Source organism: Panthera pardus, unplaced genomic scaffold (assembly GCF_024362965.1).
Source record: "Panthera pardus isolate Hobbes unplaced genomic scaffold, ASM2436296v1 HiC_scaffold_24, whole genome shotgun sequence".
In the NCBI taxonomy this organism is placed as follows: domain Eukaryota; kingdom Metazoa; phylum Chordata; class Mammalia; order Carnivora; family Felidae; genus Panthera; species Panthera pardus.
The window spans coordinates 140,350,176-140,367,124 of NW_026526810.1; the positions used below are offsets into that span (position 1 = coordinate 140,350,176).

Consider the following 16,949-nt stretch of genomic DNA (forward strand, 5'->3'; position numbering starts at 1 on the left):
TTGTGGGAGAGTCAGGTGCAGGAGACAGATGGTTTCAGTGGAGTATTCCTAACCTACTCCTCCTCACCTGCAGGAGAGAGCCAGAGCCAGGGACAGTGGAGGGAACAGCTCCTGTCAGAACACATGTCAGATTATGGCCTCAACAACTCTCCATTCAGAGGAGTCCGAGGTTGTAGGGTTTAGTCTGTGGAGAGTTGAAACATGAGAGCATTGTTGAGCGCAGGACAGCATTCAACATGAGGCAGAGGAACTTATCATGTGAATGTTGGGCAGAAAGAGATAAAGAAACCCAGCCAAACACTGTCATCTGGGCTGGCTGTGTGAATGTCCCAGGCCACACCACCTCTGTAGTCTTTGAGACGACTTCCCTTCCCTCATATCATGTCTTTGAGGTTCTCCTAGTTTCAATTCTGCATCAATAGCGTCACATTTCTGTGGCAAAGCATCCCATTGATGGAAGTTTCATACTTGGTTTATTCCTTTTTATTTAGAAAGACTTTTGCCTTATTCCTAGCTTCTAACACTAAGATGCTATAAATATTTACACACCATTTATTTTGTGAGCATGGGATTTCACTCTGGAGCAGACACTCGGGAGTGGTATTTCCAGGTTACATGTTAAGTCATCCATGTATAATTTCATAAGCAACAGCCAACAGTTTTCCAGAGCTGGTGTTCATGTTTCATTCCTACCTGCAGTGTTTGAGGCCCCACGTGTGCTGGATGCTCACCTGGATGGTGTTGCCAGTGTTCCCTTCATACCTGAGCCCTCAGGATGAGTGCATAGGGCATCTATTGCATTCTTGATTTGAATTTCCTTGACAGTCGATGGTGTGAAGAGTCTTTTCCTGTCCTTACCTAATGTGTCTATAACCTCTAGGATGGGATGTTTACTACGCAAGGCTGTGCTTGTTTTATAGAGTGTTGTTTCCTTTCTTCCTATTGACTGTTGAGGGTTCTTAGCATATTCGGGATGCAAGTCCCTTGGTGGTTATGCAATTTGTGAATATTGTCTTTTCCTCCGTAACTTGTCTTACTACTATTGATTGCCACGTGTTCAGAAAAAAATTATTTGATTTTCACAAAGCCCATTTATACTATTTCTTTTTATGGGCCTTTGGTTCTTAGGTATAATTTTGGTTTTCATAATGATTGATTGCTTGTGACTGATAATTTTTTTTTTTAATTTTTATTCTTGAGACAGAGAGAGAGAGAGTGCAAGTGGGCGAGAGGCAGAGAGAGGGAGACACAATCAGAAGCAGGCTCTAGGCTCCAAGCTGTAAGCATAGAAACTGACACGGGGCTCAAACCCATGAACCGTGAGATCGTGAACTGAGCTGAAGTCAGATGCTTAACTGACTGAGCCACGCAGGCACCCCAGTAATTTCTTGATTTACAATATAACTAAAATCTTTTTTTTTTTCTGGTGTCTCTCAATGCTGACATGTTCGCTAACTGGTCTCTGGTCTCTGTTGTTTGTTTTTAAGTTTATAGTGTGTAGTAACTCATTTTCATGGCATGGTTTTTTCATAATATATGGAAATTCTGTTCTCATGCTGAAATTGAACTCAAGTTTCACAAGATATGCTGTGTGTGTCTTTTTGGACAGATTGTTTATCAGATTTGATAGATGTGCTCCGGGGCCAAAAAACACGTTAACCTTTCCAAGTTTTGGGGTTTCTATATGTGTCAGGAGCCATTGAGCTCTGTGCCCACAACCAAGTTCATGACTCAAGATGTTTCCTTCACAATTCTATGCGAAACGCTGACAATTCATTCTGTGCATTGTCACTGTCAGACACTTCATGAATAGAACACATGAAACTGTTTTATCATTTCCTGCATTTATTTTTTGTTTTGCATGTTTGGGAGTATAAGATTTCTTCTTCCTTCCAAGGGGAGCTCATACAGCATTTGTGGAATTATTCCAGGCTTCTCATGTCCTAATGCTTTTGCAACGTGCTGTACAGTGTTTCACTAAGTGCATATTTAGGTTTATTTGTACTCTGCCACTTTGGGTGATAGGAGCCCATGAGACAGGCTGCACCATATGGGTTTTTATTTGTCCCCATGTAAGTGATCGGTCATGTTGAACATTTATAGAACACAGAGCCCCTCACTTTCATGCACCAGAAACAGGGGACATGCTTCTTTTCAAAGAGAAGGGAAAGGAATAAAAGGGAGTGGAGCCAGCAAGGTCGTGGGAGGAAACCCAGAGCCTGGCAGGAATGGTCATCTCTCCACACTTTTCAGTCCTGCAGATGAGGGTCCCTGCTGTGGTCCAACCTGGGTTCTTGTGCAGGTGTCTGGACAAGTTGCCCATGGGGTGTCGGCACAGTGGAGTTGGGAAGGGCAGCTGTGGTTTGAATTCCAGCCCACCTGGAACCACTGTAAAAGTCATGAGTATGTTAATTAATGTCCACTAGCAGTTAGGGATAAAATGAGTAAATGCAAGAAGTTAGACTCACTACCTTAGATTCCATGTTCACGACAATTTGTGACAATGTTTCTCCCTTCCTTTTTTTCCACTTTTCTAACTTTTTAAGTTTGTGTTTAAATTTTTATTAGATTACATACTGTGTGATATTAATTTCAGTAGTAGAATTCACTGATTCATCACCCACATTCATATCCAGTACGCATCAGAACACTTGGCCTACTTAATCCCCATCATCCATTAACGCATCCCCTACACCCCTGTCCTCCAGCAACCCTCAATTCGTTCTCTATCCTTGGAGTCTTTTATATTTTTTCTTGCTCTTTTTTTCCCTTTCCCCTATGTTCATCTGCTGTGTGTCTTAAATTCCCCATATAAGGAAATAATATCATGCTTGTCTTTCTTGGACTGCCTTATGTCACTTAGCATGATATCCTCTAACTGCGTCAACATCTTTGCAAATGGCAAGATTTCATTCTTTTTTATGACCGAATAATATTCTAGTCTATACATATATATGCATATTCATCACTCGGTGGACTTTTGGTCTCTCTCCTCACTTTGGCTCTCATTGTTAATGCTGCTATAAACATTGGGGTGCATGTGCCTCCTCAAATCAGAATTTTTGTATCCTTTGGGTGAATACCTAGTAGAGCAATTACTGGAGTACAAGGTAGTTTCAGTTTTAAGTATTTAAAGTGTTTTCTGGAATGGCCACACCCCTTTGCATTCCCACCAAGAGTATAAAAGGGTTCCATTTTCTCCTCATCCTCATCAATATCTGTTGTTTCCTGAGTTGTTAATTTTAGCCATTCTGAGACTTGTGAGGTCCTATCTCATTAAGTTTTGATTTGTGTTTCCCTGTTGTTGAGTGATGATGAGTATTTTTCATTAGCCATCTGGATGCTTTGTTTGGAAAAGTGTCTAGTCATGTCTTCTGCCCATTTCTTCACTGGATTGTTTGTATTTTGGATGCTGAGTTTGATATGTTCTCTATAGATTTTGGATAGAAAGGCTTTATGAGATATATCATTTGCAAATACATTTTTCAATTCTGTAGGTTTCCTTTTAGAGTAGTTGATTGTTTCTTTAGTTGTGCAGAAGCTTTTCATTTTGATGAGGCCCTGGCTGTTAATGTTTGCTATTGTTTCCTTTGCCTTCTGAGACACGTCTAGTAAGAAGTTGCGATGTCCAATGTCAAAGAAGTTGCTGCCTGAGTTCTCCTCTAGGATTTTGATGGTCTCCTGTCTCACATTTAGGTCTTTCACCCATTTTGAATTTATCTTTGTGTATGGTGTAAGAAAGTGGCTCAGTTTCATTCTTCTGCATGTTCTGGTCCAGTTTTCCCAACACCCTTCATTGAGAAGACTGTCTTTTTTTTTTTTCCCATTACATAGTCTTTCCTACTTCATTCAAGATGAGGTGACCATACATGTGTGAGTCCATATCTGGGCTTACTAGTCTGTTCTATTGATCTGTGTGTCTCTTTTGTGCTTGTAGCATACTGTCTTGATGACTACTGCTTTGTAATATACCATGAAGTCTGCAATCATAAAGTCTCCTGTTTCTTTGTGTAGAATAGACATGTCAACAATACTTGCTCCTTCAATCCTGAACATTGACTGTGTTTCCATTTCTTTGTGTCATCCTCAGTTCTTTCATCGTGTTTGTATTTTTCAGAGTATAGATCTTTTAACCCTTTAGTTATCCTATTATTTTTGGTGCAATTGTAAAGGGGATGGAATTTTTTTGGATTTGTCTTTCTGTTTCTACATTATTACTATATACAAATGCAATAGATTTTTGCATGTTGATTTTGTATCTTGTTACTTTGCTGAATTTGTGTATCAGTGCTTGCAATATTTTGGTGGATTCTTGGGTTTTCTATATAGAGTGTCATGTCATTGTGAAGAGTGAACGTTTGACTTCTTTCTTGCCAATTTGAATGCCTTTATTTCTTTTTGTTGTCTGTTTGTGAGGATAAGACTTCCAGCTATGTTAAGTAGAATGATGGGAGTGGGCATCCCTCTTGTGTTCCTGACAGTAGAGGAAAAGGTTTTTTCCCTACTGTGGATAGTACCTGTGGGGTTTTCATATATGGTCTTTATGATGTTAAGGTGTGTTTCCTCTATGCCCTGTTGAGGGTTTTTATTAAGAAAGGTTGCTGTACTTTGTCAAATGCTCTTTTTCACATCTATTGAGAGGATCATATAGTTTTTATCCTTTATCTTATCGATGTGTTGTATGACATTGAGTCATTTGTGAATATTGAACCACCCTTACAACCAAGGAATGAATCCCACCTGATCGTGGTAAATGATAATTTTAACGTATTTTTGGATTCAAGCTGCAATTATTTTCTTGATAATTGTTGCATCCATGCTCATTAGGGCTAGTGGCTTTTAAGTCTCCTTTTTAGTTGGGTTTTATTTGATTTGGAACCATGGTCATACTGTTCTTATAGAATGAGTTTGGAAGTTTTCTTTCCATTTCTATTATTTGGAACAGTTTGAGAAGACTAGAATATTCTATGCTACTTAAATAGATTATTTACACTCTTCTTTAAATATCAGGTAGAATTCACCTGTGAAGCCATCAGGCCCTGGTCTTTTGTGTTTCAGTAGAGTTTTGATTACGGATCAATTGCTTTGTTCATTATCAGTCAGTTCAGGTTTTCTGTTTCTTCCTATTTCAGTTACTGTAGTTTACATTACTGTAGGAATTTATCCAGTTCTTCCAGATTGACCAGTTTGTTGGCATATAAATTTCCAAAATATTTTCTTCTAATTGTATTTCTGTGCTATTAGTTGTGATCTCTCGTCTTAAATTTGTGGTTATATTTACTTAGTCTTTCTCTTTTGTTTTTGGCAAACCTGGCCTTGGGTTTATCATTTTTATTTATGATTCCAAAAACCAACTTATATTTTCATTGATCTGTCTAATGTTTTGTTTGTTTCTTTATCATTTGTGTGCTCTAATGTTTTTTATTTACCTTCTGCTGGCTTTAGGGTTCATTTGCTGTTCATTTTCTAGCTTCTTTAGTTGTGAAGTGGTTGTGTGTTTGAGATTTTTCTTCTTTCTTGAGTTTGGCCTGTATTGCTATATATTTCCCTCTTCCAACCACTTTTGCTGCATCCAGATGGGGCACTGGCATGTTTTCATTTTAATTTGCATCTATGTATTTTTTATTGCTTCTCTAATTTCCTGAAAACCTCATTAATTCTTTACCACAATGTTCTTTAACCTTAGGTATTAGTGGTGTTGCCAAAGTTCTTGTGGTTGACTTCACGTTTCATAGTGTTTGGTATGAAAATGTACATGTATGATCTCAGTCTTTTTGAACTTGTAGTGAGCTGATTTATGACATAGTATGTGATCTGTTGTGGAGAATGTTGCATGTGCAGTCAAAAAGAATGAGTATTCTGTTGCTATACGGTGGAATGTTCTGAATATATCTGTTAAGTCCATTTGGTCCAGTGTGCCTTTCTAAGCCATTGTTTCCTTATTAATTTTGGCTTAGGTGATGTGTCCATTGTTGTAAGTGGAGTGTTGAAGTTCTCTATTATTATTCTTTTATTATTATCAATAAGTTTTTTGATGTTTCTTATTAATTGATTTATGTATATATCAGTGCTTACCCTTTCGGTGTATAAATATTTAAAGCTTTATATCTTCTTGTTGGATAGACCCCTTCATGATGATGTACTGACTTCCTCATCTCTTGTAACAGACTTTGGTTTAAAATCTAGTTAGTGTGATATGAGTATGGTACTACACCTTTCTTTTGATGTCCATTAGCCGGATAAATTGTTCTCCCTCCCCTCACTTTCCATCTACAGTTGCTTTAGGTTGAAAATGAGTCTATCGTAGGTAGTGTACAGAAGGTCTTGCATTTTTTTAATCCATTCTGATATCCTTTGTCTTTTGATTGGACCATTTTTCCCTTTTACATTCACAGTGATTATTGATAGATATAAACTTTTGCCATTGTGTTATCTCTAAAGTCCCTGTTTCTGGAGATTTTCTCTGCTTATTTCTAGTCTTTGTTTCTTTTAGTCTTCCTTTTCCACTCAAAGAGTCCCCTTTGATAATTCTTGCAGGGTGCTTGTTTAGAGGCCATGAACTCCTTTGGTTTTTGCTTTTCTGGGAAATTCTATCTCTTCTTGTGTCCGAATGACCCTTTCTGGACAAAGTATTCTTGCTGCATAATTTTCAGCTGTGCATGTTGTGGATATCATGTTACTCCCTTCTTGCCTGAAGGTTTCTGTGGATACATCTGCCATAATCTTTTCTTTTGTCTTCCCTGTTTATTTAGTGACCTCTTTTGTCTTGGTGCTTATAGCGTTTTCCTTCTTCTGTGTATTTTACCAATTTCTCTCTGATATGTCTCAGTGTTGGCCTGCTTTTTTAAAATAATGGCATTCTCTGTGCCTCCTAGATGTGTATGTCTGTTTCCTTCCCCATTTTGGGGAATTTCCCATGGTAATTCACTCAGATAACTCTTCTTCCCTTGTTTTCTCCCTCTCCTTCTTCTGGGACTCCTTTGAAAAGAATTTTATTACACATTATGGAGTTGCTGAGATCCCTAAGTATATGTTTGTGAGGCAATACTTTAATTTTCCTCTTCCTTTCTGCTTTATTTCCCCCACAATGTTATCTTCTATGTCACTTGCTCATTCATCTGCTTTACGCCTTGAGGTCATTATATACCATCAGTTTCACATCTTGGTTACAGCATTTAAAATTTCAGCATGCTAGGTTTTAGGTCATTTCTATCTGCAGTAAGGGTTTCCTTCATGTCTCCTATGCTTTCCTCAAGCACAGCAAGTATCCGTATGATAGTTGTTAAAAATTCTATTTCCTTGTGAGAGTTTTTAGAAATTCTGTTTGAGGCATATTAGTTATATGTGCTTTAATAATATCCCTGGCAATGACCTTTTATCGTTTTTTCTTTTGGGATGAATTCCTCCATCATGGTGTATGTCTATGTCTCTGCTTTCTTAAGTGTTTTAGAAAATCCTGTTTTGTTTTCTGCTTCTAGAGTAGTGTCTTTATTGAAAAGTGTTCAATTGCTGTTGAGGGCTTGACTCTTTAGGAAGCATTTGTTGCATATTCTGTGTGCACTGTGGTGTTGTGTATTGGCTGCTCTGTCCCTCAGCTAAGTCCTCTGCAGAGTTTCTCCTTTTCTCCATCGATGAGTGTTTAGACATTGTCCACAATGTTGTGAGTTTTAACCAGGTGAGTTTGTTCTGCCTGTTAAAAGAGGCTAATTCCTATTTCCCCTAGAGGTGAAGCTATGCCTCACTATATGGTCAGTAGACTTGGTGCCTTTGGGGGTATATGTCGTCTTTTGAGGGAGGGGCGCGGTGCTGATCTGGTTTCCAGGCCCTCTTTCTCTAGTAAGGAAGCACCTGAGGAAGGCAAGGGGGGGCGGGGTATAGCTTGGTGTCAGTGGCTTAGCTTCTACTGGGAGGTTCTGTGCTGCTCACTGAATTCTGTCCATGCTGATTGGTGGGAGGAAATATTGGCATCAGCTCCCTGTCTAGTCCCTTGAGTTGGAGTTCCCAGCTTCCCCTGTTCAGGAAGCCCTCCCACAAAGAGAACAATCTGTACCTGTGGGTCCCAGGCTTCCATCAGAACCCTGCCTTCACCCTGTCTGTGTCCAAACCATTGGCCCACCTGGTGGCACAGGGCTCTTATGTTTTATCTCAGGAGCTCTAGCTGGGTTTGAAAACTCCAAATTATATGAACTCAATATGACTGGGACCCCAGTGATCCTCTGTGAGAGGGTCTCGCTGTGCTGTGGCTGGAGCTGTTTATCCCAGGAGGGCAGTTGCATGAACACTAGGGGCTTGGAGTTCATGGTGAGGAAGAACAAGGAGGCAGCATTCAGTTAGCTGCTCTCAGCAGAGGCTCCTATGCTAATGACCAGGGCAGTGCAATGGTGCCTGTCAGCTCTCCTGCCCCACGAGAGGCAATACACCTTTTACGAAATGCACCCTGAGAAGGGAACTGTCTCTCCCCAAGTCTCCCAGGGGATTTCAGACCACAATGCCCCCTATGCGACTCTGCCTTCCTTCTCCACAGAAGCACAGCTATGCCCACCGGGCTCCATGCCAGTCATGGCATGGACTTCTAAATCTTCAGTCTTTGACCTGCACATTTACAGGAGGTTGACTTGTCATGATTACCTTTATGTGTCATCTTGACTGCATCATGGGTGCCCAGACTCCCCACTGTTTCTGTGGATGTCTGTGATGTGTTCCAGAAGAGACTGGCATTTGTATCCATGGTTTCTGTCTGCCTGGGCATCACCCATTCCATTAAGGTTAAGAATAGAAACTGATGCAGAGGGAGGAGGAATTCCCTCAGTTTTACTTGCCATGTGCATGTTTCAATTGGAACATTGGTCTCCTCTGGGCCTTGTTCTGAGAGTTACATCATCAGCTCTTCACGTTCTGAGACTAGAAACTAGTTCAGCATCAGATGAGAATTACACCACTGGTTTTCCTGGGTCTCCAGCATGTGAGAGTGGAATGTGGGGCTTATCAATGTATTTAGTCATGGAAACCAATGTTCTTTGGTTTCTGTTCCTCGGGAGAATCCTGACTAATACATGGAGATGAATTATCTCTTCTTTAGAGGAATTGGATAAAGCTGTAGCTCATTTAAAGTCCTGAGTAGCAAGTGCCAGGAGGGAAGTGTGTCACATTGTTGGGACAAGTGCTGGGTGAAGATAATGGGGGTCTGGGGGATCCTGTAGTCCTGGCTGCACAGTGAGTGCATCTGGGACTCCTGTAAAGGTTCAGCTGTTGTGCGTCAGGAAATCAGCAATTCACTCATACTGAGAGACAGGAGTAAGCAATGCAAACAACTGTGTCTTTGTGCATGTTAGGGTAGATTTCCTATGACAACACAGTTGCTAATTCAGAGAGTTAATAGATAAAGACAGAATCCTGTGACCAGAGAGGCTCCCTAGAGAAACTGCTGTGTGGAGAGGAAGCCCCAGACCCTGACAGAAAGCTTCCTTTAACCTCCATCTGCACCTGCTCCTGGGAACACAAAGCAGAATTGTGCCTAGTGTGCGCCCCCTGGTGGTGCTGATCCCCCCTGCAGGGAGGTTTGTGTCTGGGCTCCCAGTGAGGTCCCCTCACCGTGTCACTTGCACAGTAATATGTGGCCGTGTCCTCGGTCTTCAGGCTGTTCATCTGCAGATACAGCGTGTTCTTGGCGTTGTCTCTGGAGATGGTGAATCGGCCCTTCACGGAGTCTGTGTAGCTTGTGCTACTTCCATCATATTCAATATATGCGACCCACTGCAGCCCCTTCCCTGGAGCCTGGCGGACCCAGCTCATTCCATAGTTACTGAAGGTGAATCCAGAGGCCACACAGGTGAGTCTCAGGGACCCCCCAGGCTGCACCAGGTCTCCCCCAGACTCCACCAGCTGCTCGTCACACTGGACACCTGCAGACACAAACATCTTAGTCAGGAAACTGTCACACATCCACTCTTTCTCAGTCATGTCCACTCACATACTCAGTGTCTCCCATTCACCGTGAATTACCTTTTAAAAGAGCAACCAGGAACACCCAGCCCAGCACAAACTCCATGGTGAGGTGTGTGTGTTCTGTGCTGATCACAGAATGGGAACACCTGGGACTCCCGGGGCTGGGTCTCCTCTCCCAGCTGCAGGGTTGGAGCCGGACTGGTTTAATCAGCACAGGGAGGGCCCTATTTGCATATCCTCTGACTATATATCAGGCTCCAGACTTAGATTTGTTTCAAATTTAAAACCAGTGTTTGAGAGGCACTTCTGGATCACTTCTTGCAGAAGGGACTGTGACAGTATAAATAATTCTGATCTGTGAACACAGTGATCTTTTCATCTGTGTTTGCCATTTTACATGTCTTTCTCCCAGCACATCATGTTTGGTATACTATTTTACTTTTTAGTGAAATTTAATCCTAAATACTTTATTTTGTGCCATATATTTTAATGTGTGTTTATTTTTGTGTGACAGATAGAGGGAAGGAGAGAGAGATCAGAGAGAGAGAAGGGGACAGAGAATCCCAAGCAGGCTCTGCACAATCATTGCAGACCCTGCCTTAGAATTAAACTCAGGAACCAGGAGATCATGACCTGAGCCAAAATCAACAGTAGGCCCTTAACGGATTGAGCCACACAGATGCTCCATTTTGTGCCATTTTCAATTGTGTGATTTTGTTATTTTTTTCATATACTATGTTTTAGGTGTGTGGAAATACAACATATTTTTGTATGTTGATTTGTACCCTGAACTTTTCCTGAGTTTATTAGTTCTAATACTTTTTTTGTGGAGATTCTAAGGTTTCACTATATGTAAGTTCATGTGATTCTCAAACAAATAATTTTCTTCTTACTGATTTACATGTCTTTATTTCATTTTCTTACCGAATTTTTATGGGTACATCTGCAACTTATAGGAGCAGCAAGCTTTTTCCTTCTTTGCTTCTGTGTTCTTTGTCTGGTCTAAGGATTCAATTAACATAAGACAGATCTACAGAAGAGAATAAATTTCATTTTGCATGGGCACAAGCTTCCTAATAATATGACACCCAGAGAATGAAGAAAGTAGGTGGCCCTTGTGCCTTTTAGAAAAAAAAAAATGGATTTGTGAAGAGTTAACAAGACAGAGATTTGGGTTTGGGCAAGTCAATTAGTGAGGAATTAACAAGGCTTGTTTGCACAGCCTTCTTGGTGCTAAAGTTCCCATTTCTGGTGTAAGGATGGTTCTCCCATTCTGGTAGAGGGAAAGGAAGTTTCCCAGGAGAGATTTATGTCCTGCTCTCAGGGGGACAAAGAAGGGTCACAGATTGCTTAGACTAGCTGTACTCTAGTGACTTTCCTCCAAATAAGCCATGTGACAAGATGACATACATTGGGTGCCATATTTTACTGGTCTTCATGTTACCATGTGGAATACCTATGTAGGGAATGAGCATCCTTGCCTGGCTCCTAATGTGACAGGAAAAGCTTCAGTTTTTCACTGTTAAATATGCTGTCAGGTGTGGCCTTTTCATGTATGGCCACGATTTTGTGGAGGTAATTTCTTTCTTTCCCTCAGTTGCTGAGATTTTTTAATAATGACAATTTGTTGAATTTTGTCTAGTTTTATATGTATCAATAGATGATGATCTAGATGATCAACAGATGTGACTGCATTGTCACATATGACCCTTTCATTGTGTTGTTGCATTCACTATGCTAGGAGTTTTGCATGTATGTCCATCTGAGATATTGGCCTTTAGTTTCCCTTCTTACGGTGTCTTTCGATTTTGCAGTATAGTAAGGTTGGTCTTGTAGATGAGTTGGGGCGTATTCCTTTCTTTTCAGTTTTTGGTAAGAGTCTGAGAGATATTGTCATTAAATATCTTTTATATTTTGATATAATTCATAGATAAAGTCCTCTGTTACCAAGCTGACTTTTTTCTTTTGGGGCGGTGTATGATTAGATTTTAGATTCAATCTTACTTGCTTTAATTCTGTTAATTTTCTTTTTCTTCATGTACAGTCTTGCGCATTGTATAACTCTAGAAACTGCCTAGTTGCCCCTTAGTTATCTAATAATGGGTCTATAATTATCTAGGCATTTTCTGTTATTGTTTTTCACTTCTTTGGTATCAGTTATGTCCCCTCCTTAATTCTGATTGTATCTGTTTGAGTTTTACCTATTTCCTAGTAGAGATGCTTTTTCAATTGCATTTAGCTTTCCAGATATCAATTTCAATTTGTTAATTTTTTGTTTTATTACACTTTTTATTCCTTTTATCTGTTCTAATAATTTCTAATATTAGTTGAGTTAATAAAAATGCCAATGAATGTATCTGGGAAATTCTTATTTATATGGTACCACAAAGCTCACAGAAGTGAGAAAACAATCCTGAGAAAGAAGAACAAACCTGGAGACAGCACACGTCCTCCTTTCTAAGTATATTGCAGAGGTACATTGTCTATAACACTGTGCTGCTGGCACAGAGTCAGACACACAGACCAGTGGAGCAGATTACAGAGACCAGAGTGAAATGTGTCTGGATGCAGTCAGCAAATCCTCCATGAGATTTCATAGAATTAAAATTAGGGAAAAAATGGCCTCTTTCACAAATGGTTTTGAATTCCAGTGAGTAAAATAATGACATTTGGTCCTTATCTTATACCATACAGATATGTAGACTCCCATTCATCCCCTTCCCTGGAGTCTGGCAGACCCACCTCATCAATTAGCTACTGAAGGTGAATCTAGAGACTGCACAGGAGATTCTCAGGGACCCCCTCCCCTGCCAGGCATCATCAGGTCTCCCCCTGACTGGAACAGCTCCACGTCACACAAGACAACTACAGATACAAGTCAGGAAAATGTCACACACCCACTGTTTCTCTCACTCATATCCACTATCATAGTCAGTGTTTCTTGTTCATCAGGAATTACTGTTTAAAATAGAACCATGGAAAACCAAAGTGAACCCAAACTCCATGGTGAGATGTCTGTGTTCTGTTCTGATCACTGAATGTGAACACTTAGGGGCTGGGGCTCTTCTCCCAGCTACAGTTTCAGGGATGGGAGGGTTTAATCAGCATACAGATGTCCTTTGACAATATAGTAAATTTTGCAACAGAATCCTCAAGAAGCCAGTGACCCTTGGCAGGTGTAAGGGATGGGGCAGTGTTTGGTGTCACAATATCTTTCAGGACATTGTGATTTATTAATTTGTGATTTTGCTGCAGTGATTATAAGTACCCATGATAATCCTTATTTTCACATATGAACCCAAACACTTGAGGTAAGAATCAGTATACCACCATTGTACAGGATAACAGATACACTGCGGCAGAGACAGAGTGTGTGAATGTCCAAGATCACGTATGAGGTGAGAGTAGTCCCAGTATCTGGACCTGTGCTCTCCATCAGGGGACCCACCGGCCTCCTGAACCACATGCAGGACAAGGCTGGAGATCCCAGTGAGGTTTGCAGGTTCCTGACTTTCTAGAAGTCCCAGGAGAGTGATGGGTGGAAGCCAGGTCTATTCTGTCACAAATTGGAGAGAGTGAGAAGCCTCGACAGAGACTCACAGAGCTGATGGAGATGCCAGGGGTTTTCTACAAACACAAGGGGTCATTTACACATGAACCCTATGTGGACATCAATGGAAACCCTCAATATGGAGCCTCTGGGTGGCTCAGTTGGTTAAGTGTCCGATTTTGACTCAGGTCATGGTCTCACAGTTTATGAGTCTGAGCCTTGTGTCGTGCTCTGTGCTGACAGCTCAGAGCCTGGAGACTGCTTCATATTCTGACACTGTGTCTCCTCTCTCTCTCTTCCCCTTGCCCGCTCGTAGTCTGTCTCTCTTTCCCATAAAAATAAATAAACATTAAAAAAGAAAGCCTCAATAACGTTAAAATGGTTGAATTTTATTAAAATATGTTGAAGGCAAAACACCTGATATCAGGAAGGATGATGTTAATTAAAAATATTTCTTCATCTATGAAATGGAGAACATTATTCTTCTAAACTCTTGTTAATGTGAGAATGATCAAAGATTTATTTATCCCAGCGTCTGACCCTGGGAAAATTTGTGTATTCCCATTATCATGGTTTATTTAAACAGGGAGGACACTTGTGTGTTTCCACAGCTTTTACAAACTCTTTGCTGTGTTCATGTCAGAAGAAATGTGCAGAGCCTGGATCTGAAAGCCCTTTGAGGAGACCAGTCCTCAACCAATCTCTTGTCCTGGATCATGAGCTCCCTGGCCTCTGAGTTCCCCCTGGTGGTTGTGATTGCCCCCGGTGGTCCCCGTGCTCCTGTTGTTTCACAGACCCCTGCAGAGTTACAGTGACTCCTTTATTCCCCTCCCCATTTATGCAACATGCAAGGGTGAGACCCTTCCATCATGAGCACTGCAGACCCTACTGTTCACAGGATGTCTCCTCCTACATATTTTCCATCTTTCAACCCTTCACTCTGCTTCTTGCCTGTAAAGATACAGTTATATTTCCTTTAATCATTGGTGAGGAACAATCTTGAATAGTTATCCTTATCAGCTGGCAAGAGTCAGAAGAACTTTTCATTTGATAATAGAGAGAACAAAAGAAAGATTTTTGGGCTCAGAAATTCTACCTTCATGAAACTGGGATAAATGTGCTCAGCTTCAGACATGTACCACCTTTAAGAAAAAAGGAAGTGTCAATCCCAGAGACACGTTGGAGTCTGAGATTCAGAGCATTCTGTCTTTGAACGTAACGGGTTTCCCCAGATTGATAATCAAATTTTTTCTTGTTGGTGATGCACTTCTAAATTACACTGTCTTTCTTCTGGGATAGGAATGTCAGTACCTGTTATGTTATGGTTACCATGCAGAAGCATTCAGAAGAACATGAATGGTTTTCTAGAAATGCAGGTCGGCTGATGGAGAGGGTTTCACCCCAGGATGGAAGGTACCACGGTCTCACCCTACCCAAGCTACATGGTTAGATTTGGGGTTTTAGAGGTAGTGAAATTTAGGAACGTTTTGGACCTGACTTAATATGTAATGATTTGACATGTTGCAGGATTTGGGGGTGTGGTAATGTGAGTGTCATGTGGGAGGGAGGTGAACTTTCCCTGACATCAGTGTGGACTGTGGTCATCTATGTCATTCTTGAACCTGTGTAGAATAACTTATGTGGCCAAAGGGACTTGTCACATGAGATTAATTTTGACACATTGATATTACTGCCATGTGTATGAGTCTGGGGATGGCGTTCAGGACACAGATGGGCAGTCACCAAGTGTCCGTCTCGGAACTGAAGATGAGTGGGTCCTGAAGACAGCACATCTGTGGGAGGGAATACCTTGAGAATTGTGGGATGAAACCCCTCATCACCAGGCACAGACACTTTCTTGCATGAAGTTCAAGTCTCCCTCTGGATCTGAGTGTCTAACTGAACCCAGGTGGATATGCATGGATGTCCCCAAAATGCTCTGAGGTGAAGAGAAACAGTAAGGAAAGAAACATGAAGAAAGACAGATAACAGCAAGGAAAGTCACATAAAGGAGTCATTGCCATTGAGAGAGGACTTCTGGGGCTGACATGCATCCTGTTTTCTGCAGCCTTGATTGGACAATGTTGGACAGTAGCCAGTGGAGTTTGGGGGCAGCCCTACAAACTGGGCTCTGTGATGTAAGAACAGAACCATAGCCACCCCCAAAGCTGACTGTATTGTGGACAAGTGACATGACTCGGGAGGTCCCTCACCTGAGGGTAAAGAGATGTCCTGGCCACCCTGTGGCCCCTCCACCCTCTGAGGTCACTCCCTCCAGATGTTATACATTCACAGCTTCTATTGTATGTGAAATGTACCCTCTCTCAGTAAGGCGATGGTCCACTGCTGGTTCTGGGAGGATCCGTCCTTGTGACCTTGTCTCTGGTATAAACCTCTTCTCTGTCTTCTAAGAATGAAAGCAAAGTTCCCCTTAACATGCAGCTAAAATCCAATATTGTGCCCTCACTTGGACCCAATAATTTTTTGGTGTAAATCACTAGTGAAATTGTCATCTGTTTGGAAATTCTCTTCAGAAGCAAGTACTGGAATACATGGGTGGTGTCAGGTGGTGTAGACCAGTGGAACAGCACATGGTAACCATGCATCCTCAAGGCTGAGCTTGTTCCCTAGTGAGGAATGGGAAGTACATGGAATGCCGGGTGACACTAGTCTGTGCTTTCTGAGTACCCAGCAGACCTGGGTGAATGAGCCTGGTCCAGGAGCAAGGACGTCTACACACAGGCAGTACATAGATGCCAGCTGTCTAGACAGACTGCCCATGAGATGTGGTCACAGAGGAGCTGGGAAGGGCAGCTCGGGTTTGAATTCCAACTCACGTGGCACCTACATTGGGAATCATGAGTATGTTTGTTAATTAATGTCCACTACCAGTTAGGGATAAAATGGGTAAATGCAAGTTGTTAGACTCACTGCCCTAGATCCCATTGGTTATGGCCATTTGTAACAACATTTGTCCCCTTCCTTTTTTCCCCCTGTTTTTTTAATATATGAAGATTTTATTTATTTACATCTTTGTTAGTTAACATGTAGTGTAGTTTTAGTTTTGGGAATAAAATTTAGTGATTCATCACATACATTAACACCCAGTGCGCATCACAAGTGACCTACATAATCTCCATCACCCGTTTAGCTATTTGAATCAGAATTTTTGTGTCCTTTGTGTAACTACCTTGTAGAGAAATTGGTGGGACATAAGGTAATTCTATTTTAACTTTTTAAACTCTTCTCCAGTGTGGTCACACCACTTTGCATTTCCACCAAGAGTATAGGAAGGTTCCTCTGTCTCCACATCCTTGCCCATATCTGTTGTTTCCTGAATTGTTCATTTTAGCCATTCTGACAGGTGTGAGGTGGTATCTTATCATGATTTTGAATTGATTTTCCCCAATGATGAGTGATGTTGAGCATCTTTTCATGTGTCTCTTAGCCATCC

At 41.2% G+C, this 16,949-nt stretch overlaps 1 gene segment (V, D, J or C); it reads right to left on the reverse strand.

Moving 5' to 3' along the window:
- Window positions 1-9,555: 9,555 nt before the first annotated feature.
- Window positions 9,556-10,110, reverse strand: LOC128772895 (immunoglobulin heavy variable 3-74-like; the record flags this gene model as incomplete). The annotated part of the segment is given in 2 exon segments: window positions 9,556-9,902; window positions 10,003-10,110. Coding segments are annotated over 2 exon segments (393 nt in total), but the record flags the coding sequence as incomplete, so codon positions are not given.
- Between the last annotated feature and the right edge of the window lie 6,839 nt (window positions 10,111-16,949).